Genomic DNA, 26385 nt, shown 5'->3' on the forward strand with positions numbered 1-26385 from the left:
AAGTTTTAGGCAAGCATCCATCACTGATGTCTTTTGCTTTTGATTTTTTGTCCAGAGATGGGAGAATAATTCCATTGAAGTCGCCCATCAATAAAATTTGGTCTTTTGCGTGCTGGGCTATCAAATCGTGTAATTTTTCGTAGAAGGGTTTTTTCCCTTCATTGGGTGCATAAATTCCAACCACTATTGTCCTTTGTCCCAGTATTTTAGTTCTGATAATTACAATTCTTCCTTCATTATCTTTATATACTAATTCTGGACAAAGATTGGGGTGGGCATAGATTACCACTCCCTTTGTTTTAGTTTTGGCTGAAGCAATAAATGCTTGTCCAAGCACCTGTTTCTCCAAGTATTTTTTATGCTTTGAAGCTATATGGGTCTCTTGTAGACAAATTAGGGAGTATTTATATTTCTGTAGATATTTGAAGATTCTAGCCCTTTTAGTTTTCTCATTCAGTCCATTTACATTCCAAGAAATTGCTTTTGCCATAATGTAGTATTTTTTAGCAGAATAAAAAGTCTATAATTTGGTACCTCCTTCTGCACCCTGTACCTCTTCTTCTTCCTCTTCTTCTTCCTCCTTCTCTCCAGGTAATTCTTTAAGGTCCATCTTATATTTTCTCAGAAATTTCCCCACATCTGCTTGAGATAGAATTGTCGTTTTCACTTCCTTGTAGGTGAAAGCCAAACCTTGTGGCATAATCCAACGGTATTTGATACCATTAGCTTTCAGTGTAGACACAAAGTCTTTGTAGTTATTCCTCTGTGAGAGTAGATGCCTTGGAATATCCTTCAGTAGTATAAGAGAGGAATCTCCTGCTGACACTGGATTTTCATAATGAATCTTCATAATCTTATCTTTAACTCTGGTGTCATAAAACACTATCATCAAATCTCTTGGCTTAGATCTTCTCATTCTGGCAGGTAATGGTATCCTATATATTCTATTAATGGCTTGTTTTAATTCTTGTTCATCTATCTGAAATAAGTAGGCCAAGTTTGGTATTGCAGTTTCTTTATTGTCTCCCATCATATCTGGAAAGTTGCGTATACGAAGATTGGTCTCTCTCACTCTCATCTCCATCATTGCCATTTGATTTTTTGCTGCCATCTGATCAGTTTGTATTGTTTCAATCTGTTTTTCTTGGCTTGTTAATTTTTTCTTTGTGTCCTTGTGCTCATCCATCACTTTCTTAATTGATACATCCATCGCTTGCATATCTGTCTTCATAACAGTCATTTGAGTTTTTACTTCTTTCAAGTCTCCAGTGACCACATCCAACTTCTGATTAATAGCTTGGGATGCTTGACCAAGATTTGTCATCATAGAAGTCAACTGTGCCATGTGTGTAGACATCTGTTCAAACTGTTTATTTGTTGCCTCAGTTTGTTTAGTTAGCATATCCTGTAACTTTTTTTCCATGGTCGAGGTTTGTAAAGAGTCCCTTAGTTTAGTATAGGCAGGGCTGTGTAGTGAGCCAGAGCGGGGTCGAGACATTTACATTCAAAAAAAGCTGGTAAAATACATGTCCACAGACAGGGCCTTTAAGGTGCTGATTAAAAGATGATAATTCAAACATCAGCCTAATAATTTTTTCGGGTTGAAAAGAGTCGAAATTGGCTTTAAAATTGCATTTTAAAGTTTTAAAATACCAGTGAGTTTTTTCAGTCGCTCTAGATCGGGTTAATCAGGAAGTATACCGGAAGTTGCAAGTGCTGCGGACCTTCTACCGCCTCTTCTCGATGGTTATTCCTTCAGGAATGATTTCAAAGTAACTCGAGTGCGACGCATATTCAGTCCCACAGCTACTTCCTGTTGTTTTAGTTCCGATGATAGAGAGGGTGTTATAGAAAGTCTTCCGTTCCAGGCGCTCCCTTACTACAAAAGTGGCAGGAAATTCTTTTCGCCGGAAAATCAGGAAGAAAGATCACCCTCCCCTTCCCTCGGACCTTCTCATTGGTGATAGTTCTTGTCAATCTAAAAGGTATCCTTCCGACTCTTTGTTATGGTTTAGGCTGATCAATTTGATAAAGGTCCTGTCGCTAATCCCGATGACTAACTCAGATCAAACTTTTTCAGTTCGAATTAAGGAGGAATGGGGGTCTCAGAAATGTTCTTATCAGCCCCCCGTCTGTTCAAATATTCCAGTAAGTAGACGCAGAGTTCTTTGTACTCACTTGGGTGTCAAGAGGTGAGGTTCTTTTCTTTATGTAGTCCTTATGCTGGTAATAAGGTGGTGGAGGGTAGAGCTTGAGGCCAGAGTTGCGTTTTGGCGATGTCCTTCCCTAGTGCCCTCGCAGGACCGGCGTCCAGGACTCCGAGGGGCTTAAAAAAGCCCCCTCAGAGTACCTAGGAGGTCAAACGGCGTTTGCGGGCTGCAGGGAGTTCCTGCTTTCCAACCCACTTGCAAGGGTCGGATTGGGGTATCTATGTACCCCAGAAATAACGCAAACTTGGATTTCTCCCAGGACAGCCTGGGGAAATGGAGTGCTCTCTCCAGCGGCACCACCGGAAGTTCTCAACTTTTTATCTATTGACAAAAAAAAAAAAAAAAAACTGCCACTAAGTAAGGGATATTTAATACACATGAAACAGGCACATCTTACCACAGAAGACAGCAGAAATTCCATGAAAATGACACAATGAAGGATAACCTTTGAAGAGATTAGGCTAAAAGACAATCTGGAGCCTGCATCTGCACTGAGTACTGACCAAGGCCCAAGCAGCAGCCAAGGCTTTCTGTCATTTTACCCCAAAAAAATCCATCATAGAAGCCAGCCAAGGCTCAGCCCAAGATTTCTAAGCAGAATAGGTACTTTACCCAGGGAACAGTCTGCAAATCAGACCTGTCCCTAAAAGTAGTTCACTTGCACTGAGAGGTTAGTAATTTTCACAGAATTCCACAGAAATTAAATACTACAGTATGGCCTAGTAGGACCTGTCCCCTCATTCATTACTTTGAATTTTTTCTGACACAATCATTCACACAAGGCGGGCAATCCCCTCAAGAAGATCTAGGTTGGGTCCGGGAACAAGTAAATGCTCATGTAAGGAGATTTATACACCAGCATTTTCCATTGACCTACCATATACTGCCATGCCATCTTGTTGAGATGCTTGGAGACAGAGGTAGGTATCGGGGATGTGCCTTGAACTGATTCAAATCATTCTTCAAGGATCAGACTCAGAGGGTTGCTTTTGGAAACCAGTTATCATCCATGTAGGACAGTTTTTATGGGGTTCCACAGGGTGCAATTGCCCTGACCTGGATGGCCCAGGCTAGCCTGATCTCGTCAGATCTCAGAAGCTAAGCAGGGTCGGCCCTGGTTAGTATTTGGATGGGAGACCACCAAGGAAGTCCAGGGTTGCTGTGCAGAGGAAGGCACTGGCAAACCACCTCTGTTAGTATCTTGCCATGAAAACCCCCAAAGGGGTCGCCATAAGTCGGCTGCGACTTGAAGGCACTTTACACACACACACACACAGGGTGCAATTATATCCCTCAAGCTTTTCAATCTCTATGTAAAACCCTTAGGTCAAACCTTTCACAGTTTTGGGGTTGGTTGTCATCAACATGCTGACTATAACCAGCTATCCATATCATCTAAATCTTCTGGTGTGTGGTAGAGATCCTAAATAGCTGCCTGGCTGCTGTGGTTAACTGGCTAAAAGTGAACAGATTGAAACTAAACCCTGAAAAGACAGAGGTAATGCTAGCTGGGAAGGTGGAGGTCTTGAAGGACATTGTTCTTCCCACTTTTGATGGAGTTTAAATGACCTTAATGACTCAATTAACAGCCTTGGGGTGATACTGGATCCAACCTTATTATTGGAGAAGCAAGTTAATACAGCTGCAAAAATGCTTTCTACCAACTCAGCCTAGCCCATAAAATGGCCGCTTACCTGGATACGGCTGATCTGGCCACCTGGATCCACACCACAATAACACAGAGACTAGACTACTATAATGCACGCTACATTGGTCTCCCCTCAAAATCAACTCAAACTCCAACTGGTCAGAATGCTGCAGCTCGGCTACTATGGGGAGCTAGGCGGAGCATGCATATTACTCCCATTCTGCAGATGCTACATTGGCTGCCCACTTGTTACCGGGCTCAATTTAAGGTATTGACCATGACATACAAAGACATTCATGACTTTGGTCCCTCTTATCTGTGGGACCACCTCTTCCCCTATGCTTCACAGCAGCAGCTTTGCTCATCTGGGCAGGGCCTTCTGCAGTTGCCAACCTGCAAATGGGCAAAATCAACTACTGCCTGTACACGTACTTTCTCCATCATGGCTCTCACCTTATGGAATGGCCTGCCCAAGGAGGTCAGGAAGACTCCCAGTCTCCTGGCTTTCTGCAAGCTATGCAAAATGGAATTATTCAAGAGGGCCTTTTTAGGTAACAGGGTTGCACTGTACAAAATGATTTACAAACGTACATGGATAAATTAATAGGGATTGTTGTCTATACTGCTTGTATAGCTTACTGTAAGTAGGATCCTACTATGTAATTTTTGCATCGCTTAATGTGCCATGTTAACACTTATGCTATATTTCAGTTCTATCTTTTAGATTTCTGATTGGTTCTACAAACCCTAATCCTATTGCATTGTTTATTGAATGTCCCTTTTTGTTGATTCTAGTGATTACTCTGTGTAATAGGCCTTGAGTCCCTGTGAAAAAGGCAGGCTATAAATAACATAAATAAACAAGTATATAAATATCAATGTCAGAGCTAAGGGCATCCAAAAGGACAACTGCTCTTCTCTATCCCTGTAACCTTGACTGATCAGATCAAAAGGGTAAAATTAAGTTTATTGACAGCTATACAGTTATGATTCTGCTGCCTGCTGATTTGTGCTCTGTGTGGAGTGGCCAGGCGAGTTGCCAGATGGTGAAGTAATTAGTAAGGGAGCAGCATAGTTGTTATGGGAGTAATGATTTCTGGTACTACATTTAGTCTTCTTTTAATACAGTTAAGTTGCTGATTTATTAGGATAGGATACTGACAAACTGGTGTTAATCCTTTTGGCAGACATGAGAGCTGCTCACATCTACAAGTACAACCTTACAATACTGCCAGCCAAAGGTGGATCATTTCTACAATTTATTACCTTTCCCCCCAAAACTGTTGATATTTAAGACTGCACAGAGCAAGCAGATTGCAATGATCTGAGTGATAGCCAGGTGATAGGTGGTGTCACATGATAGCTCAATGACTGAGCAGAAAATCTGGCTGAAACTGGACTGAGCTATATGGTCCTGGCAACTAGGCAGCCAACAGTTCATTGGCTGGGACACTGTGTCAGAAGTGTATATATATATGTAATATGTGTGAATAGTTGTTGTGGGGTGTGAGAAGGACATGCTGGCGAAGCACTTTGTCACTGTGAATAAAAGAGCACTTTTGTATACGTGCTGTCTCTGCTGTATTCACTCGCTACTGGGGCGACTACCACTTCTCACAAAACACCAATAGGGCTATGGGCCCAGCTCAGCTCAACTGCGCTACGTCCTGGAGGTTCTGAACGGAGGTTCTATCTGTGGAACAAGGGCTGTGGTGAGCAGAGTGAGTGAGTGAATGCCTGGTGTGGATTCAGACGAAGCAGAGGAGGTGGCAAGCTGGTCTGCTGAAAGCAGCGTGTCTGAGGAGGAGGAGAGCGACACAGAGGAGGAGCAGCTGGGAGCAGAAGAAACCATGGCTCAGGCTGCAATGTTCTTGCTTGTGGAGAAGCTCACGTCTACCAATTATAATGTGTGGGCGCTGCGTATGGAACACTATCTAAAAAGGGAGGCACTATAGATTTATGTCTCCAACTCCCCAGACCCTGAAACAGCTCAAGACATGGTGAAAGATGAGAAGGCACTGGCTACAATTGTGCTCAGCGTAGCTGATGACCAACTTGTACACATCACGGGTAAGCTGAAAGCCAAATCAGCATGGGATTCCTTGTGTAAGGTGTATGTGCAGAAAACGGCTGGCTCTTTAATAGCCATTACCAGGCGTATGTACAGGACTGTTATGCAAACGGGGGTGTCAATTAGGAAGCATATCAACACGTTAACAGAATGCTTCCAGATGCTAGAACTGAGAGGGAAAACTTTGTTGGAGGAAGACAAAGTCTTTATCATACTAAGCTCTCTGACTGAGGACTATAACATGCTAATTACTGCTTTGGAGTCGGTGGAAGTAGATAAACTGACCTTGGAGTACATCACAGGGAGACTGTTGGAGCACGAGCAGAGATTGAACGTGTCAGCATCTGGGAAAACTGCCAAGTTGGAGAGGCGTGGAGGAGACACATTGCTTCACCGGTCGGGAGAGATTCACAGAAAGAAAGCCGAAGGAAGATTTTCAGCATGTGACGTTGGAAGTCAGGAAATGCTTTGCATGTGGATCTATAAATCACCTAAAGAGGGACTGCCCCAATGTCAAGAAAAGAAGCCGAGGGGAGCAGTCTTCAAAGAACGCAACCAGAGGTCAGAAGGCGTCACTGGTGCTGACAGAGACTAATGACTCTACTGGCGTTTGGATTCTGGACTCTGGGGCTTCTCAGAATATTTGCCAGAATGAGGAGCTGTTACAGGATGTGCACAGTTCTAGCTTACAGCATGTCAGCTTAGCTGATGGACGTAATTCAGATGTGGCTTGTGAGGGAAGTGTGAGGTTCCCTGCACTGAGCTATGTGTTTAAAAAGGTGCTGTGTGTACCAACCATTGAAAATAATTTGCTGAGTGTCTGTGCGCTAGACAATGCAGGGTTTGCAGTAACTTTTGCTGGAAAGTCATGCCAGATAGCAAAGGATGGAGAAGTGCTTCTGAAGGGGAGGTTGTGTCATAATGTATATGTAGTGGAAAATGTGCATGTGGAGGCTAAAATAGGCGTCTCGGCCATGCAGGGTACGATGTTATAAATAAGACGTTGACTTTGCTGGGAAAAGAAAAAGTGAAAAAATGTGGGAGGTTTCTGGACTGTGAGATCTGTAAATGTGTCAAATCTAAGGCTTACCCAGTGGCTAGACACAGTGACAGAAGGTCAGAAAAGGCTTTACAGTTGGTGCATGGCGATGTAATCGGTCCTTTCAGAGAAAGCCATTCAGGTAATAAATATGCACTGGTTCTGACAGATGACCATAGTAGATTCACGTGGGTGTTTCCCATAAAGAAGAAGTCTGATGTGTTTGAAACTTTCAAGTACTGGGCTAGAAGGGTGCAAAAGCAGCTTGGTCAGGAGCTGTGTGCTTTGCAAACAGACTTTGGTGGCGAATTTATGTCTAATGCGTTTGCTAAGTGGTTGCAGGAACAAGGTGTGCAACACAGGGTGGCAAATGTGGCTGTGCCACAGCAAAATGGAATAGCTGAAAGGCATAGTGGGATGCTACAGACTAAAATGTATGAAATGTTGCGAGATGCAGAATTACCCATGACCTTTTGGGCTGAAGCCATAAAGGCAGCCAGCTATTTGTCCAACAGGATCTGGACTAGGTCCATAGACAATATTCCATACAGGGTACTGTATAACAAAGATCCTAGCCTGAGCTATCTCAGAGTGTTTGGAGTGAAGGCCTGGGTAAATGTTCCTTTAAACCAGAGAAGGAAAGGAGGAGCAAGAGCCAAGAAGCTCACTTTCCTGGGTTATCAAACAGGGATAAAGGCCTACAGGTTTGCAAATGAGCAGAATTCCTTGAGTTTTAGCAGATGTGCCAACTTTTGTGAAAACAGTAATTGGGATAAAATTCATGGACGCCCAGGGCGGCGGGGAGTGCAGGGAAGGGGGCGGGGGCTTTGAACTGCTCCCGCAGAGCGGTTCAAAGCCCCTGCTGCCCAGCTGGGCGGCGGGGAGTGCAGGGAAGGGGGTGGAGGCTTTGAACCGCTCTACGCTGTCTGCTGGTCTGTAACACATGGGTCTGTAACCCATTCAGACAAGCCGAGAGCCAAGGCTGGTGAGGGAGGGGGAAGGAGGAGGATGGTTCGGGTGGGGGGAAGAGGGAGAAAGATATGGATTTAACCTAGGGTTGCCAGGTCCCTCTTCACTACCGGCGGGAGGTTTTTGGGGTGGAGCCTGAGGAGGGAGGGCTTTGGGGAGTGGAGGGACTTCAATGCCATAGAGTCCAATGGCCCAAGTGGCCATTTTCTCCAGGTGAACTGATCTCTATGGGCTGGAGATCTCCTGCTATAGTAGCAGGAGATCTCCAGCTGGTACCTGGTGGTTGGCAACCCTAATTTAACCCACCTCCGTAGATGGAAATCACATTGCCACGATAGGGAGGTTCCCCTTTGTTGCAAAGGGGGGCGAGTAGAAAGAGTATTCCACCCCCCACACGCCGCTGTTGGGACCTCTCCTCTTTCCCCCCAGTCAGTCATTCCAAAATATTTGCAACGGGGGGGGGGAGCTTGATCTCCCTGCCTTGCTGCGCACGGGTCTGTAACTCATTCAGACGAGCAAGAGCCGCGCGCAGCTCAGAGAGCTGAGGCTGGCGAGGGAGGGGGAGGGGGAGGAGGATGGTTGGTTGGAGAGTGGGGGGAGAAAGAGAAGCCAAGCCAGCATCTCGGGGCCTGCGCCAGGGACTGACGCACAGCTAGCCGCCCTGCTCATACACGGCTGGCCGGTGCTACAAGCCCGAGCAGCGAGTCCTGGCTCGGGAAGGAAGGGGGAGAGAATGGGGCAGAATCTGGGCGGAGAGGCGGCAGTGCAGCCTGAGCCACCCAGCTCGTCAGGGCTGCTGCCGGTGGCCGGAGGGGGGGGGGCGGCCAGGTTGGGGAGGCGGGGAGGGGCGCGAGCCGAGCGGCCGGCTGCGGGTGGGGAAAGTTGGGGGCCGGGGGGGGAAGAGCCGCCGGGCCCAGTGAGAGGAGGAGGAGACGAGCCGAAGGGGGGCGCAGGTGGCGGCAGAAGAGGAGAAGGAGGCGGGGAGAAAGAGAAGCCAATCCGGTTCAAAGCAGGGAAGTGCAGGGAAGGGGGTGGGGGCTGGGCCAGCGGGGAGTGCAGGGAAGGGGGCGGGGGCTTTGAACCATTCAAAGCCCCAGCCGCCCAGCTGAGCCGTGCGTGTCGGCAGAGAGGGCTATGCGTGCCAGAGTCGGCACGCGTGCCATCGGTTCGCCAACACGGCCCTATTACCTGTGCAGAAAAGCCCTCTTGAATAATTCAGTTTTGCATAGTTTGCAGAATGCCAGGAGGGGGGGAGCCTTCCTGACCTCATCAGGCAAGCCTTTCCATAAGGTGGCGGCCACAACAGAAAACACACATGTGCTGGCAGTTGTTTATTTTGCCCATTTGCATGGTGGGACTTGCAGAAGGCCCTGAGCCTTCATGGCATAGAATAGGGAGAGAGGCAGTCCTGCAGATACGAGGAACCAAAGCCATGAAATGCTCTGTAGCCAGTACCTTGAATTGAGCCTGGTAATAGATGGTAACGTAAGTTACATTTCAATCAACTTTAATTTAGAACACTGGTTCCCAACCGGTGGTCCGCGGACCACCAGGGGTCCACAAGAACTAAATTAAGGTCCTCGAAACAAAGCTATAAACCCATAATAAATTAATATTTACATGGGCGGTGTGGCGGCAGCTCGCAGACGCAGAGAGCGGCGGCGTGCGGTGGTGACTTGCAGGAGCAGCGTGTGATGAGTAAGGAACATGCGGGGGCGGGGAGGCCGGGGGAGAGTGCAAGCGAGCCTCACGGCTCACGCCACTTCGCATCCGCCCACACGTAGCGCAAGTCGTGTCGCACGCATTAAATACCTACTTTGTTTTGCTCAGGGCTGCGTCCATGACTACTGTTTAGTGAAGTGATATGACAGTTCCAGAGTAACGGTAAGTCCTTCAAATTTGTATTAACCTCTAAGATACCTGCGAAATATGCGCCATGCTCCCCCGCGTCCTGCGGCGCACACTATTTGGTGGCAGTACACGTAGTTCTGATGAGCGCAACACAAAAAACCATCTGGTTCACTTTTCACTGAAGTTACACACTATTGGTAAATTGTTTTAAGCTATTGACCACTGTATCTCTTATAAAAAATCGTTATTCGATCACATACCATAAGGAGCTTTTATTTTTTAATTTTGATGTTGGATTTAGGATTTGCCGTGAAAAAATTAATAAAATAAAATACTAGGTGGTGGTGTAGCTGGGACCCATGGGTCCCAACCCAAAATGGCGTCAATTTGCGCGGGACCGTACGGTCCCAGACTGGGATGTGAGAGGTTAATTTCAATCAATCAACTCAGCCTATCGCAGTCCACTGCTGGACATAATTAGTGTGTTAATTTATTGATTCAAAATGACATAGTTATGGAAATGAATTTTGATTGCGTCTTTTTTATTTTCAGAGAATGGCGTCAAAAAAGAGAAAATACGACAATAGTTACATTAAATTTGGATTTACCTCCATTGAAAGTAATGGAGAAATAAAACCACAGTGCGTTATATGTGCCACCGTTCTCAGAAACGATGCTCTGAAGCCGTCAAAATTGAAACACCATTTAGAAATGGTCCATCCTAATTTATCTGACCAACCACCTGAATTCTTTGAAGGTAAATTAGAGAATCTGAAAAAGATGAAACTTGGGCCTAGCGGTTCAAGATATGCGTCATCGGAAAAAACATTAGTCGCGTCGTTTGAGATATCGAAATTGATTGCGCAATCAAAAAAAAACCCACACACAATAGGAGAAACACTCATCAAACCTAGTTTGATAATAGCTGTCGAAGAAGTTTCAGGGATGGAAGCCAAAAAGAAAATACAAAAAATACCTCTATCAAACAACACGGTAAAAGCTCGATTTGAAATTATGTCAAATGACATCAAGGAGCAGCTTGTTGCGAAAATAAAAAATTCGCCATTTTTCGCTTTGCAGTGTGATGAATCGACAGATGTTTCTAATTGCAGTCAGTTGCTCGTATTTGTTCGCTTTTTAGACGACAACAACACTATTAAAGAGGAATTACTGATTTCGCGGAAACTGGAAATGACGTCAAAAGGTATCGACGTCATGAATATAATAGCGAAGTATTTTGAGAAACATAGCATTATGTGGGAAAAGCTCGCCGGCTTCTGTACGGATGGCGCTCCAGCCATGTTAGGATCACGCTCCGGTCTAGCAACATTAATAAAACAGAAGAATCCTTCAGCAATAACAACTCATTGTATCATACATCGTCAGGCGTTAGCTTCCAAGACTCTTCCTAAAAGCCTTGATAATACCATGGAAATGGCCATAAAAGTGGTCAATGTTATTAAAAGCAGTGCCTTAAATACACGCCTTTTTAAAAAACTGTGCACTGAAATGGACTCCGATCATGAGACTCTTCTTTTCCACACCGAAGTTCGTTGACTATCGAAAGGCAATATGCTGGGAAGGTTATTTGAACTAAGAAAAGAGGTTGAGCTGTTTCTAGCCGAGAAGAAAATTAATAATTTACTAGAGCAGTTTTTTGATTCGAAAAGTCAGATGCATTTGGCTTATCTTGTGGATATTTTCTCACATTTGAATAAACTAAACTTACAGTTGCAAGGTTCTGGAAACATAAATTTAGCAGGTGTGGGAAACATTTTGATGTTTGAAGACAAGCTGCGTGCCTTTATTTGCAAACTTCAATTATGGGTAAGTAGGCGAAAACAATTATTCTGCGTTTGTGACATTAAAAGCACTGGTCGATGATAGTAAAGATGACATGATCACCGCGAATATACAAGACAACATCAGAAGTCATCTGCAAATGCTGGTCGATGAATTCCACCGTTACCTCCCGGAATATAACCAGACCGAATCAAAAGATACCTAAAAGCTGATTCACAATCCTTTTGGTATTGCTGTTGAAGAGGTTGCAGAAGAAATCCTGGAAGAGCTCACTGAATTCCAAAATGATAGACACTGTAAGGATGCGTTTGAATCAGTTTCTGTTGAAGAGTTCTGGTGTAAAAAATCAATTTCATATCCTACAGTTCGGGGATTCGCCTTGTGATATCTTATGCTCTTCTCCACAACTTATTTATGCGAACAAGGGTTTTCTGCTTTGCTTATAATTCAGACCAGAAATCGATTGGAAGCAAGTGATGATATTCATGTAGCTCTGAACAACAGTATTAGCCCCAAAATTGTCCAGCTTGTAAAAAGGATGCAAGCTCAAAAATCACATTGATTTTCAATTAAAAGTTCTCTATTATAAAAATATATATTCAAATATTATTCTAAGTTTAATGTTTAACTAACAGTTATGATTAAAGTTTATTTTCAAATACTCAGAATTTTTATTTTGAACCTTGAGGCCCCTGCACTGAACAAAAAAGTTCTAGTGGTCCCTGGTCAAAAAAAGGTTGGGAACCACTGATAGAAGTTTTGGAACTTCAGTGTGAATCAATCACATTATTTGCTTAAACTGCTGAAGTCCCAATTCCAAATAAAAAGTTTAGATGGCAGCTAAGCCAAATTGTGCTATGCGCCATTATTTACCTGGACAAAATAAAAGGCACCAAGTAATCGATGACTTAAAAGGCCTCAAGATATGCCAACGAGAGAAAAAAGGGAATCAAACCACCTGGCCTTCACAGAATTTTCTCTGGACCAGATTCAAAATTAATATACTGGGGTCTAACATCATGCAGCATCAGAAGCTCCCTTGGGACCTAAAATGACAACCAAACTAACAGCCTTTAAAACAAAAACAAAAAAACACCTCTGCCAAGAAAACCAGCTAGATTTTCACTCATAAGTTAGCCGTTAAAAGATCACAAAATCTGCACACTGGCAACATGTCCTCCTTTAGCAAATGCAGAGGGGTACTAATCACATGTCCTATCCAGCCTGTGTCTCTAAAGCAGTGGTTCCCAACCTTTTTTTGACCAGGGACCACTAGGACTTTTTTGTTCGGTGCAGGGACCACAAGGTTCAAAATAAAAATTCCGAGAATTTGAAAATAAACTTTAATCATAACTGTTAGTTAAACATTAAACTTAGAATAATATTTGAATATATATATTTTATAATAGAGAACTTTTAATTGAAAAACAGCCTCTGTCTTATTAGTTTCACTGTTTACCAACAGCTGCAAGATTTTTTACTCAATTCAGGTCTAGTTGCAAATATTTATGAATGGTAAATTGGGATACAATGTGGCTTGGGATATGCATCCAGATGCACAAGTGAACACGAACGTAATCCCTCCACACTGCATCATTTTAACTCGATACATATTCTCTCACTCTGCTCTTAAAATCAACAGTATTGTGAACACCAATAGGAAGGGACATGAGGAATGTGAATTTTAGCTCAGTGCTACTTTTAAATGTTACAAAAATACAGGTCATCTTCAGGTATTCAGATCATCTAAGAGAGCCAGTGAGGTGCAGCAGTTAAGAGAGTTGCAGTAGTATCTGGGAGACTGAATTTCAAATCCCTCCTTGTGCCATGGAAACTCGCTCAGTGACCTCGTGCCAGTTGTACTGTCTCAGCCTAACTTACCTCACACAGGACTGTTGTGAGTAAAAAGGAGGAGAGGAGAATGATGTAATTGGGTCCCCATTAGGGAGAAAGGCAGGGTATAAATGAATTAAATTAATAAATATAAGTGCGACAAGCATATTACTCCTATGTCATAGTGCCAAGGTCTTTCTACTTTGTAATTTTCTTTGTAACTACTAACTCGTTCTAGTCACTTAAACAATTTATACTTGAAAGACTCATTCATACCCAACCTCTGGTCTTTAAGGTGCCATTGGAATTATTTTGTCTTGCTAAAACAGACCAACACGGCTACCCCCTTTGTATTATGCTGACATTTTCAAAGATATCAGATCTATATTCTGATCCATCTTGTAGTTAATAAATAGCAAATTTTGTTAATCTGGATGCTATTACACTTGCAGCTAGATCCTATGCACACTAAGAAGCTTCACTAAATTCAGTGGTGCTTATTCCACAAATACACACACAGGATTGAGGACTTACCTCCTATGGATGGTGATATATTACTGAAAATTACAAAGCACAATATCCAAATATACTGGTACTCCTTTATTATGTAAGAGAGAGACTTATTTTCTGAGCCTTCTAAAATAGGAGCTCCTTTTGCTGCATGATAATGCTGAGAGTTCTAAGCCAGCATAATAAAACCTCTCTATGATTATGGTACTACTGATGGTTTCTAGTCAATAGTTTCACTTTATTCCTGGTGTCCCAATTGACAAAAAACTAGGATGTATTCAGGTGCCTGAGCTTTATTTTCATCCCTGGGTATATTTGTAATGTTCAGTTTTTTAAAGTATAGCAATCATACTTTAGAAGTCATAAATATACCACACAGTACATTTTTATGTGCCAAGTATCAATACAAGAAATCTCATATTTTAATGTCCCCAAATTTCCTATTTAATCCTAAAAAGGTGGTATTGTTATAGAGAAGAGTCCCCAAAGTGATACCCGCTGAGTCATTTTCTTGCCTCTGCCAAGTGTTTTAAAGAAGTGGGTGGGGTTAGTCAGGGTTTTTGCCCATTAAGGCTTCTGATTGGCTGTGCAGATTTTTTAAAATGTTGCTTTGGCAGCAGCTACCCTCCAGCACAAGGATCTACATTGTGTTACTGAAGTTAAGCTGATACTTATTGAGGCTGGCTCCACCTCCTGCAGCAGCCATTTTGTTGCCATGCCCACTGCGCCATGTCAGAATTCCAAATGTAACTGCAGGCTCAAAAAGGTTGGGGACCCCTGTTCTAGAGCTTCAAAATTTCTAGAAATTTTCCATTTCTAGAAACCCACAGCATTTGCCAATGTTCAAAAAGACAGGGACATCTCCTAATCCTTGTTCTCAGGGCCAAACTATATGTTGTACCTACCAAATGATCATTACGGGAATTTGCAGCTGTCATCCTCTGGGAACTCAATTCAGAAGAGCTGCAACAGCCTTATTTGGATAGAGACAATAGTATTGGGGGGGAAGGGGCTCCTCCCTTCCCTTTGCCCCATTTCCCCAACCCAAAATGGTCCTGGGAGCAGTATTTGCCCTGTGGGGGGGCTGTATGTACAAGAGCCAGATCTAGGAGACCCAGGTTTGAATCCCCACTCTGCCATGGAAGCTTGCTGAGTAACCTTGGGTCTGTCACACAAACCTTACAAGGTTGTTGTGAGGATAAAATGGAAGAGAGGAGAATGATGTAAGCTGCTTTTGGACCCCACTGGGCAGAAAGGCCATGCATAAATGAAGTAAATAATCAAGCATACAGTGTAAGTGCAGCCCCCCTGATAAAACAAATAATACCATTCTAGGGATATTCCAGGTCAGGAAAACAGCAGGGGTGGGACGAGAGAAGCAATCCCTTATCCATGGTGGAGAGAAATCAATGATTTTTTAAATCAGATTTTTTAAAATTTAAATTGGATTTTTAAAATAAAATGGTTTTTGATGAAAACTATATCTCAAGAAAGCTTAAATAGTTTTCTATTTAAGGTATACTATAGTCCAAGGGCTATTCATCATGAAATAAGGATTCATTTTTAATTATGAAGCATGACACTGTATATTTATGCAATGTTTAATTTTTTGGGTAAATTAATTCCATTAATCCATTTACAATGTCATGCTCTTCCTGAGGTTTCTGTAAGATTATTTTGGGCAATTTCTCCACTCTAACTTCATCCATTCATGGAAGCACCTAAACCTTGTTTCCAATCTGGAGGTTCAACTAATCTAAGCCATATGTAGCAAGAAACAATTTGCTCTATTGTCCAGAAATTATAGGAAGCCACAAGCGGTTGGGAGGCTCAGGCAAAGGAGATGATCGAGAATCATGTTAACAGTACCCAGTTTGAATCTGAAGAGCAGCACAGAAGTCAAGCTTTACTTTATTAGCAGCAGGTATTATCCTTGCCAGAAGACCGAGAGAATAAATAGGTCCAGTTGCCTCCAGATTAACAGAGCATCTGCAATATAGAAGGGATGACAGCTACTGATAACAATGGGAATATGTTGTTTGGTTCCCTTCAATTTGAAGTGGCATTAGATTAGCTGATTACCTTTAGCAAGAGGTAAGGAAGAGACTGAAACAGTGGCTTATACACCAACTCATAAAATGATTGGTAAAAATAGCAGAATAATATCTATTATATATACTTACATATTTCATTGATACAAGACAATAAGGAAAACTACCTCATCTCCATTATTACATGAGATGGGCCAGTTAAATGCTATCAATTCTATGAATAATAATGAGGGTTTTGATATCTGATCTCCTACAAATTTGTCACATTTTTTAAAAACCTGAAACCTAATGCTCCGAAATAAATTTTTTGGGTGGTCCCTGTACAAGTTACAGGGCGTTTTTAAAAAATAAAAAGAATTACAGAATACAATCCTCAATGAACACAGCTGCAGGAAGTAGAACACAGGAGAATTAGCTTGATTGAGTCAAAGAAGGTCATGCTTTATAATGTAATAAGAATTGGCAATATGTTCTTATTTGGAGCTTGCCTAGATTCAAATTAATCTTCACCCTGTGGGACTGGAAAAGTATGTGAAAAATTCTGACCAGAATTCTTGTGAGTGTGGGAAGAACAGTTGAAGGTGAAAACTTCTACAACACACAGGTTCAAGTTATACAATATATTTTGAAAGGAGAAAAAGCAAGGGAAAAGCACACATTTACTGATTTGTTCTACTCCAATACGTCTGAAGATAGAAGCCATGTATTTCTGCCTATGTCCAATTTTAACAGCAAAACACCATTTTCTAGTTCAGACATCCACGAATCAAACTGCCACACACAAGTATACTGCTAGTGCTAGGAAAGCAATGGCACCAGATGTTTAGCTGAAGGCAGTTCACCTGCAAGCAGTACAAGCACACTTGGCCCCTCCCCAACCACAAGGATTCTCAGTTTGCATCACCATATTTCCAATCTAATTTATTAGAACACCATGTCCTTGGCCAGCTAAATCTTTTTCTGTTTCAAGCCAGAAGTGAACAGATTCTACAGTAACAGTACGGCGGTTACCAAGGACACAGTATTGATCAGAGCACATAATAGAGTTCAACTAGCTCAGTAAGGTAGGACAAAGCACTCCCTGAACCCTCAGGAACTCTGACTAGGTCAAAGGAAAGACTTCTTTTAAAGAGCTTGATGGGATTTAAAAGAGGGTTATCTGGCGCTTGCTTGTTGCATGATTAAAGGTTAACTTTGTGGTGTTATTCCTTCAAGTCATTTCCCACATGGTGCCACCTTCAGGGATGGCTTTGCCAGTGTAGAAAAGCGTGTTGAACTGCACCCTAGGGAAAGAGCAATTAAAGTGTACAACAAGAACATTTAAAGCAATTTCTGACTAAAATCACTCACAATGACAATTCAACTTTAATAAAGGAAAGGACAGTCAAAGATTGCATGTTCAATGCTGGTAAACCCTGAAGGTCATTAGGTAACTATAAACTAGTGAACACCAAACTGAAACCAGTACTTTTACCACGTGACATTCCATGTCTCAAGCAGATATTTACCTTATTTCAAAGCAAATGCAGCATTTGTAGATCAAGGAATGCAAGTAACTCCTTGAAAATTTTATCCAATTAGGAAGTCTTGGCAGTAATTCCACATAAGGTGCTTGCTCACTGGTTTTTACTAGACTTCTTGTTCATACATCTTTATCAGACATTTGTGGCATTACTGAAAGCCCAAGGGGGGGGGGGGATAAAGCAACATTCTTATAAGGTACAAAAGCATGCTAAACATGTAGATGGTACAGTAAAGCCAATATAAGAGACCTCAGAAATAAGGTAATATTTTGAGTTCGGTACCCAATATCATCATGTCACATTTTACTTCTTGATACAGTCAATGATTATTCAGGATCAAATTGTGTTATACCCACAAGGGAGTACCAGAGTGATAAAGATTGCTGTGTGGTTCAGATGTTCATACACAACTCAAACTACATTCAAAGCAAAGTAGAAAGCAGGAGTGAGAGTAGGACTAAATGTTTACAAAGACTGGATCCCACCACAGAGAGGTTCTGAGAATCCAAAGGAAGTTTTATAATGCAAGTCACTCCTTCATTTGTGAGAAAGTTTTAAAAGCTACAGCTATTTTCTGCCTCCCCAGTATACTGTTGCAAGACTTCATATCTAGCATAACTTAATTCCCATTGTTTTATTAGGATGTGAAAACACACTGTCAGGTGAACTACACTATTTATACTGATATGTACATAATATTTTCATCAACAACTGGGTCAATTCTAATGAGACTCTTGAGAAACCTGTGAGGTTGTTCCATAGGACCAACTTTAACAAATGTGGAATGATCCCCCATCCTACGAGTAATTTTGATCAGCAAATGAGAGCTATTATCAGTTCTAGTCTTAGAAAAATCTACACCTATTTAAACTTCTATGCTTGAAAAAATCTATTTATCTGCCCACATACTGAACTTTATGGCCAAAGGAGAAGGTGCATCATCAGGAAGCAATCCTGAATGTGTATATGGAAGCATTACAAGATTGGGGGAGGGAATACAATGTACAAGAACCAATGAAGGTCAAAGGAAGCAAATATACTGCTTGCTGAAAAGGCACAAGAAGTACTGGTTAGAGAACAGGATTCCAGCTCTTGCATACTTTTTACATATTGCCATTGGAGAAAGCTATACTGTAGGGCTAATGACTCTGCTGATACTGAGACTTAGGCTGTTACTGCACTAGGTATTCCCACCAATGTATTAAGAGTTTGAAACTGTTGTAAAAAATACTGTTCGCACTTTGTTTGGCCCCTTTAGTGTGAAGACGTCTTCCAACCATTTTTTAGTTGTGGCATCCAAAAACCATTTTAAAGCGATGTTTTTTATAACATTTCCAAACTCTTGATACATCGCTGGGAATACCTAGTGCAGTAACAGCCTTCATTCCAAGTTTAAAAAAATCAGGCTCAATCTATAAGAAAATTACACATTTTTAAAACATGTACTGTCTCTTCCATAACTCCCCCCATACTTTTCTCTCTGACTAAATATTACAACACTGTAAAGCAGCCAAACAATTCTGGGTTTTGAAGGAAGCTAAACCTTGATACAGCAGTTGGCTATGATGGAAGTATGAGCCAGGAGGAGACCTATGAACCATTACAAGTATCTGAAAGGTTTATAAAGTTTCAGAGGGAAAGAAACAATATACAAAAAGGTGCATTTCAATAACCAACTATAAGGATGAACATAAGACATACCAGGAAATACTCCTCTCAGATATATCAAAACATCTAAGATCCTATATTCTGCAGAGGAAGCAAGCTTGAGGGGTTTTTGTAGCATCAATAACAACGTACACAAAAATATTTCGGGGGAGAGGTCATTCTACAACAAATTTACACTAGGAAGGAATTAGCTGCACAGGTCCCCCTGAGAATGCAGTCCTGACTGAATCAAGGCCAGCCAGTCAGAGAGAAACACAAGAGCAGTTTTTTCAAGCTGCCTGAGATAAATGCATGTAATACATTCAAAGTGGATTTAAATATCAGAATCCTACATCTTTTATGGGCAAAACTTTCCTTTCTACTACCGTTTATCTGAGGTTCACTAAACTATCCTTCCCACTATGTTTGCCATAGCATAGTCTGAATTCCTATATACAAAGTGGTAACAATACATTAACATTCTCCATAACATCTTGAATGTACCACTTCAGCAGGATTCTACCAATGCCACAAGGCACAGTAGGAGAAAAACAAGAATTAGCAGAGCAAAACCAGACTAACACGAGTGGTTCTGTGTGCGGGACAGGGGAAGTACTACTATTCTCTCAAAGACAGAGAGGATTTTGATAAGGTGCAATATCAATGAGAGGTGGTATTTTGTCATCTTTTCACATTTAGACTTTTCCCATGTGAACCAGTACAGTTCACTAGACCAATAAAAAGCTGCTTTTCTGCTGGTCAGAAAGTCCAACTTCTCATGTGAAGCAATAAAAGTATACTGCAACAACCCAATACTATGCCACATTTCTGCTTTTCTAAGGATTCCACAGTAATGACATGACAAAAGGGCTCTCCCATAACCTTCACACCACTGCACTTGCCAATCAGTGGTTTAGCTGCAGCAAGTACCCATATCAAAACCATGTTATTAAAAATGTATGACGCTGAATACAGTGTATCTTAGTATCTGCAATACAAATATGTTCAACATATAAAGGTAGCAAACCTGAAGGTTCTAGGAAACTAAACTTTCAGCCCTCCAATATTCCATAAATCAAAGCACTGAATATGTGCTCATTGGATAAGAAATTAGTTAAATCATGAGGAATTTGACAAATCTTAAAAGATACTGCATAAGACATTGTCTCATTTGACAAACACCCCCCCCCCCCCCCAAATTAGGACTTAGGAGAAGAGACTTATTTCAGTTTTCTTCTTAAGTACAGGCTGGAATCCGACTCTGTGTACAACAAGAGTTCAAAGAGGACACCGCAAGTATGCACTTGACAATTCGATATTGTGAAAAACTCCTGCTTTTTTAGGAATGTACCCAATTTTGGATAGCCCAGGCTAGCCTGATCCTGTCAGCTCTTGGAAGCTAAGCAGGGTAGGCCCTAGTCAGTATTTGGATGGGAGACCAACAAGGAATACTAGGGTTTATACCCAGAGGCAGTCAATGGCAAACCACCGTTAGCCCCTAGCTAGTCCAAAATGCTAACTACTTCACCACATTGGGGCCTCAAACATGAAACAAACTGCTTTCCGTGGCACAACTGCTTCTTTACAGCCCAACAAGTCTCAAAGATGCAAGCAGTGATATAAGTACCAGAAAGAAAGTAATTTGCTCCGGCTATAGATTCATCTTTTTGAAAACAGAAGTTTGCAGCCTCTGAAAACTTGCTGTACACTAGCTCAGGGCTTTAAAACTTGTGGTGGGGGCAGATTAGCTTTTTAGAGGTTTTGCAACATGGCCATGCAATCATCACACCATTGCCTAAATAACCATAGATGCACATGTTACCTGTTTTGATAGCTGGCTTTTGGGAGGCAAATGTTTACTGGCAATGCCCCTTCAACAACAACGGAGTCAATGCAAGTACATATTCTCTTTGTGTTATTGCACTCTTACTATACATATTTAAGAGCAGATAATTTGTCAAAGCTAAAAGGGAAAAATCCCAATTGTTTAAGTTTTAGTGTCTGAGGTTAGAAATGATCGTTTAATAGCAGACAGAGCTGACATTTTTAGTAAGAAATTATGGGGCTAGCCTCTGGGAACTTTCTTGGTTGGGAGCTGACTCCATCTCATTTGAGTTTGATATCAAGCTGAATAAATCAATTATGCAGAAAATGATCACAGCTTTTCAGTTAACCTTTTTGAAGGGCTGGGCAGGAGGGGAAAGTTTCAAATGTGTTTTTAAAGAAAAGCAGTCTTAGCAAGTGTAATCCTACTTCAGCTATCAACAGAAAAGTTATCATTCACCTAAGAAAAGCAGCACTATGCTTGGAGCTGCTGCCCTGTGCTTTGTTCATGTTTTATCCCAGAACCATGTAGCATAGGGCAAAAGAGAACAGAACGTTCTGTTGCATTGTTTATTGCATGTCTTATATTTTAAAAATATTTTGCAATGCTCCATGAGTTTCAGAGATAAATGCAAGTTATAAATAAATTTCACCACAGCAAATCTAAGTGGAAAATTTAGCTATATTTATGTACTTAGAAATCATAGGTACTGCTCCACTAACAACAACAGTTATTATAGAGAGCTATAGAAGTTTTCTTTTTAAAAAATAAATAAATCCTAAATTAGGCAAAAGCACAAAGTAAGAGTCATGAACTGCATTTTATGATCTCCCCAATCAGGTATTTTCAGTGTTGGTCTACAATAGAACAGCTAGATTGGTATCTGACAAAGGGAGCTTTGACTCATGAAAGCTCATACCTTGAAAATCTTGTCGGTCTTACTGGATTCGAAACTAACCAGTCAGGTATGGCTCAATGAAGTTCTGAAAGCTAAATAAGAGTATATTCCAGACAGTAAGGAACCTCACACTTTTATCTGAAGGTGTATTCACACAAATTAAATCAAAACCATGGTGCAGGTCTTGAATTTATCTCATCTGTACCACAAACTATAGCAATGGTCCAAAAGCAGCGGTAGTGTAACCTTTTATAAGGACTAGTTAAACATCATAAAGTAGTAAGTAAGTTTCTGAGTTCTCCAGAACTCTTCTTCAGGTGGGAAGTTCAGTACAAAAAAACCAAAAGGGTGGGAAAACAAGAAGAAAAAAAAGATCTGGACTAGATCAACCTTACAAACTAGAACTGAAAACCTATGGAGAGGCAACCAGAAGGGGAAGGGATAGTGCAAGAGCACAAGACTCACATAATGCCAAACTGTAGATTTAGTATTGTATCTGAACTGGCTCATTATAATGGAACACATTCCACAAATGGATAGTATGATATCCATACAAACAATGCCTACTATAGAGGTGAAGAGTCAGTGAGTGTGTAGGGGGGAACAGAACAGTCAGAGGGGCTGCAGGATTTCTTTCCAATGGAGAAATTGCAAAGAACTCCAATTTTGTTCCTCTCATGGTTTTGTGTCTAAATCAGAGAAAGGTCCTAACCAAGTGATCCAGGAAAAGACTAGATTTGGGCTAAAAAAAAAAATTCTACATCAATCTCAATGGATTACTTTGTAAACATACAATATAAATGCTATCTAATGCCATACTTGTCATGGGAGAATATTTTTGGAATTATTCTAAAATTCAAACCTTTTAGCACAATTATAATGATATTCTATGCTATTATGAGATGTCTGCTGCATTTTGACCCTAAATTGGTTATGCTACCAGAAAGGTTTAGTTGCGAAATCAGCTAAGGATTCTTAATATGCTTAAAGCAAATCTTTGCAATGAAGCAAATTGAGGAAAAAGTCGACAAATTTGAGATTATAGATTGGTATCAGAAAACTTGTGCTAATGATAAAACTAACTTATCATGTGAGATCTAAGAATAAGTGATACAGTTAATCAGTTTGTGGAGAAATGGTCTCCGGTTAACATGCCCTACAATAATACATTCCAATATGGAGCTCAGCCTTATGTATCTTTTGATGACTGGATATAATTGTGAGGTGTATGTTATAAAAAGTATAAAAATAACAAAAGAGTAACATTAAAATTATACTACATATATATATTCAAACTTGTTTATTCTGTTTAGGAGGAAGGGGTGTCATAAAATGCAAACAGACTACAACAGAATGTCACAAAGCCAAAGGGTTGGGAATTATTGCTCTAAGGTATGTGACAGGACCCCAGAGGGATGCTTACTGCTCCACCTGTTACAACGGGCACATCTATAACTGTTAAATGAATATTAAGGCATTTATGCTTTCAGATTTCATAACAATACATGTGATATGCACAATGCTTTTTATGTTCAAGTACTAAAGTAATGTTAGATTAGAAATTAAAGTAAACAGAGCACGTTTCAGTTCTCCCCTAAAGTACAGCCATGCTTTTCTTTCTGACACCTCCCCCATCAAAAGTCCAGAACTTTTAGATCTGTCCCAAATGAAAAAGGTGCAAAGTGTGCATAGGGAAGACAAGCAGCTCTTTCCTGAGGGGCATCCAACTGAAAGCCTTCACTACAGATCACATTAAAAGCGCACGCTGGCCTCACGTTGATCTCAGCCAGCAATGTGGATGACGGCCAGCACTACCAGCATGTAGCTCAGACACCATGAGCAGACACAACCAGTACTCTCAGCAGCTACTCTAGAACAGGGCTTCTTGAACTTTTTCCACTCGCGACCCCTTTCCACCCAAGAAATTTTACCCGACTCCAGGTATATAGGTATAGAATCATAGAGTTGGAAGGGACCACCAGGGTCATCTAGTCCAACCCCCTGCACAATGCAGGAAACTCACAACTACCTCCCCCACACACACCCAGTGCCCAGAAGATGGCCAAGATGCCCCCCTCCCATGAACTACATTTACTGATATGGGGTTTGCACTATTTTATGGCATATTTACGGAATTTAAAAGTATAAATGACTGTTGCCGAATTTTTCGCTACCCCATATGGGGTCACGACCCGCAGCTTAAGAAGCTTTGCTCTAGAAGCCGGCCCTCCGCAGGGACCTGTAAATAGAGGGCTCCACACCGACGGCAGAAGGCGGCCTGGGCCAGCCCTCCCCAAGCACCGCTTCTCGAAGGGGGTCCACCTCTACCCTCCGCTGCCAGCCAAGCAAAGCGCCTGGCCGGCTCCAGAGCCCTCCCACGCCTCACCTCTCCGCCACTTCTTCCTCGCGCTGGCCCATTTCCCCAAACGTCACCTCACGGGGGGGTCACGTCTGTCAGGTTTATGCCCCCCCCCACCCCGGAATATGCTTCCAGCGTCAGGTCTCGGCCGCCTCTCAAAGCAAGCCCCCGGGCACAAGCGACCTCACAACCGCCGGGGGTCAAGGAGGAAAACGCGTCAGCCTTTCAGAAGCGCCCCGGCCCCTCTCGCCATTCCAGCGACGGAAGCCGCCGCGGTCCTTCCCGCCGCCCCCAACCCCGTCCCACACCGCGGGTGAGGACCCCGGCTGGCCGGCCCGCACCTTCTTGGGCGCCTTGGTGAGGGTGGACATGAAAGAGTATTTCTCGCCGTCCTCCATCTCCTTCGCTTGCTTCATCTCGTCTCCGACGGCCCCGTCCGGCAGAGAGGACATCCTGAGGGAGTCGCGAAGGGCAGGCCGCTGAGGCAAAAAAAGCTGCTGCTGCCGCCGCCGCCTTCGACCTTCCGTCCCCCACACCGGCTCCGCGACCCGGCTCTGCAACCTCCGAGCCCGCAGCCGCCGCGTTTCAATAGGGGGCGGGTCAAGCCGCCGCATGCGTCACCGCCAGCGCCCGTACAGTACAGGCACGCAGAAGCCGGGCACTGGAAGCCGCACGCAAGGTCCTGGCGATGGCGTCATCACTCGCAGCCTCAGCAAGGGGGGAATACGGAGCCCTTGCTGAGGCTGCGAGTGATGACGCCATCGCCAGGACCTTGCGTGCGGCTTCCAGTGCCCGGCTTCTGCGTGCCTGTACTGTACTGCACTGTCCTGTCGCGGGTGCAGAGAGCTTCGTTTGGGGCCTGTCTAAGAGCTGGTCTGCACGTGCATTAAAACTAGGTAGCAGAATAGACGGGCGAAAGGGGAAGGCTACATTTTTTTAATGCTCCCATGTAAAGTCTGCCTGTAAATAAATAATTTTTTTTAAAAAAAACAACCCAGCAATGGCGGAAAATAGTTATAGTTTTGCCAAATTAAATGCTGTGCCATCTTTTCCCGGGTTAGGCAACTTTGAAAAATGTAACCCCTGACCTCCAGGCTAAAGTGTCTCCGCATTCTACTGTCTCAGCACTTTAGCGGCTCATATCCACCTCTGCATGTGCAGTGTGTGTGTGTGTGTGTTAAGTAAGGTTGCCAGCTCCAGATTGGGAAATACCTAGAGATTTTGAAGGTGGAGCCTGAGGAGGGTAGGATTTGGGGCGGGGACGAACTTCAATGGGGTATAATGCCATACTGTTCACCTTCCAAAGCAGCCATTTTCTCCAGGTGAACTGACTTTAGGGTTGCCAGGTCCCTCTTCGCCACCAGCGGGAGGTTGGGGGGGGGGGCGAAGCCTCAGGAGGGCAGAGTTTGGGGAGGGGAGGGACTTCAATGCCATCGAGTCCAATTGCCAAAGCGGCCATTGTCTCCAGGCGAACTGATCTCGATCGGCTGGAGATCGGTTGTGATAGCGGGAGATCTCCAGCTAGTATTTGGGGGTTGACAACCCTAACTGACCTCTGTCCCATCGACATCAGTGGGAATCCCAGATCTCCAGCCATCACCCAGAGGCTGGCAACCCTAGTGTTAAGTGCTGTCAAGTCGCTTCTGACTCATGGCGACCCTTTGTGTAGACCAACTGTTAATTAACCCATGTCTTGGATCCTACATGAAGCAACAGTGTAGTTCCTGAACATAGCATGTAAAGCACCATGGTACCCGCCAACACTTTTTCTGGTGCTTGCCAAGCGTTTTTAAGTAGTGGGCTAGGCTGGGTAGGGCTTTTGCCCAGCAAGGCTTCTGATTGGCTATTGGAGATTTCAATGGCTGTGCAGATTTTTTTAAAATGTTGTTTTAGCAGCAACTACCCCCATAACACAAGAATCTTCACTGTGTGACTAAAGTTAAGCAGCAGCAATTATTTTGTGGCTGGCTCCACCTCCTCCGGCAGCCATTTTGTGGCTACCATTTTGTTGCTGTGCCCACCACACCATGTCAGAATTCCAAAGGTGCCTAAAAGCTCAAAAAGGTTGAGGACCCCTGATGTAAAGAGTGCTTAGCCACAATTGACACCTAAACCAGGATTATCAAGAACCAGCCATGCTGGAGTAGA

The 26385-nt window shown here is 42.9% G+C and overlaps 1 protein-coding gene across 2 annotated transcripts in view; it reads right to left on the bottom strand.

Annotated features, from left to right (window-relative positions):
* AHCYL1 (adenosylhomocysteinase like 1) overlaps window positions 1–24698 on the bottom strand; it is a 61590-nt gene extending 36892 nt beyond the window's left edge. For both annotated transcript variants that reach the window (XM_056844622.1, XM_056844623.1), the window contains exon 1: window positions 24579–24698. In XM_056844622.1, coding sequence (XP_056700600.1) covers window positions 24579–24689 — 111 coding nt within the window. In that variant the 5' untranslated portion in view covers window positions 24690–24698. The remainder of the gene's footprint in view (window positions 1–24578) is intronic.
* Between the last annotated feature and the right edge of the window lie 1687 nt (window positions 24699–26385).

The sequence above is a fragment of the Euleptes europaea genome, chromosome 2 (assembly GCF_029931775.1).
Source record: "Euleptes europaea isolate rEulEur1 chromosome 2, rEulEur1.hap1, whole genome shotgun sequence".
Lineage (NCBI taxonomy): Eukaryota > Metazoa > Chordata > Lepidosauria > Squamata > Sphaerodactylidae > Euleptes > Euleptes europaea.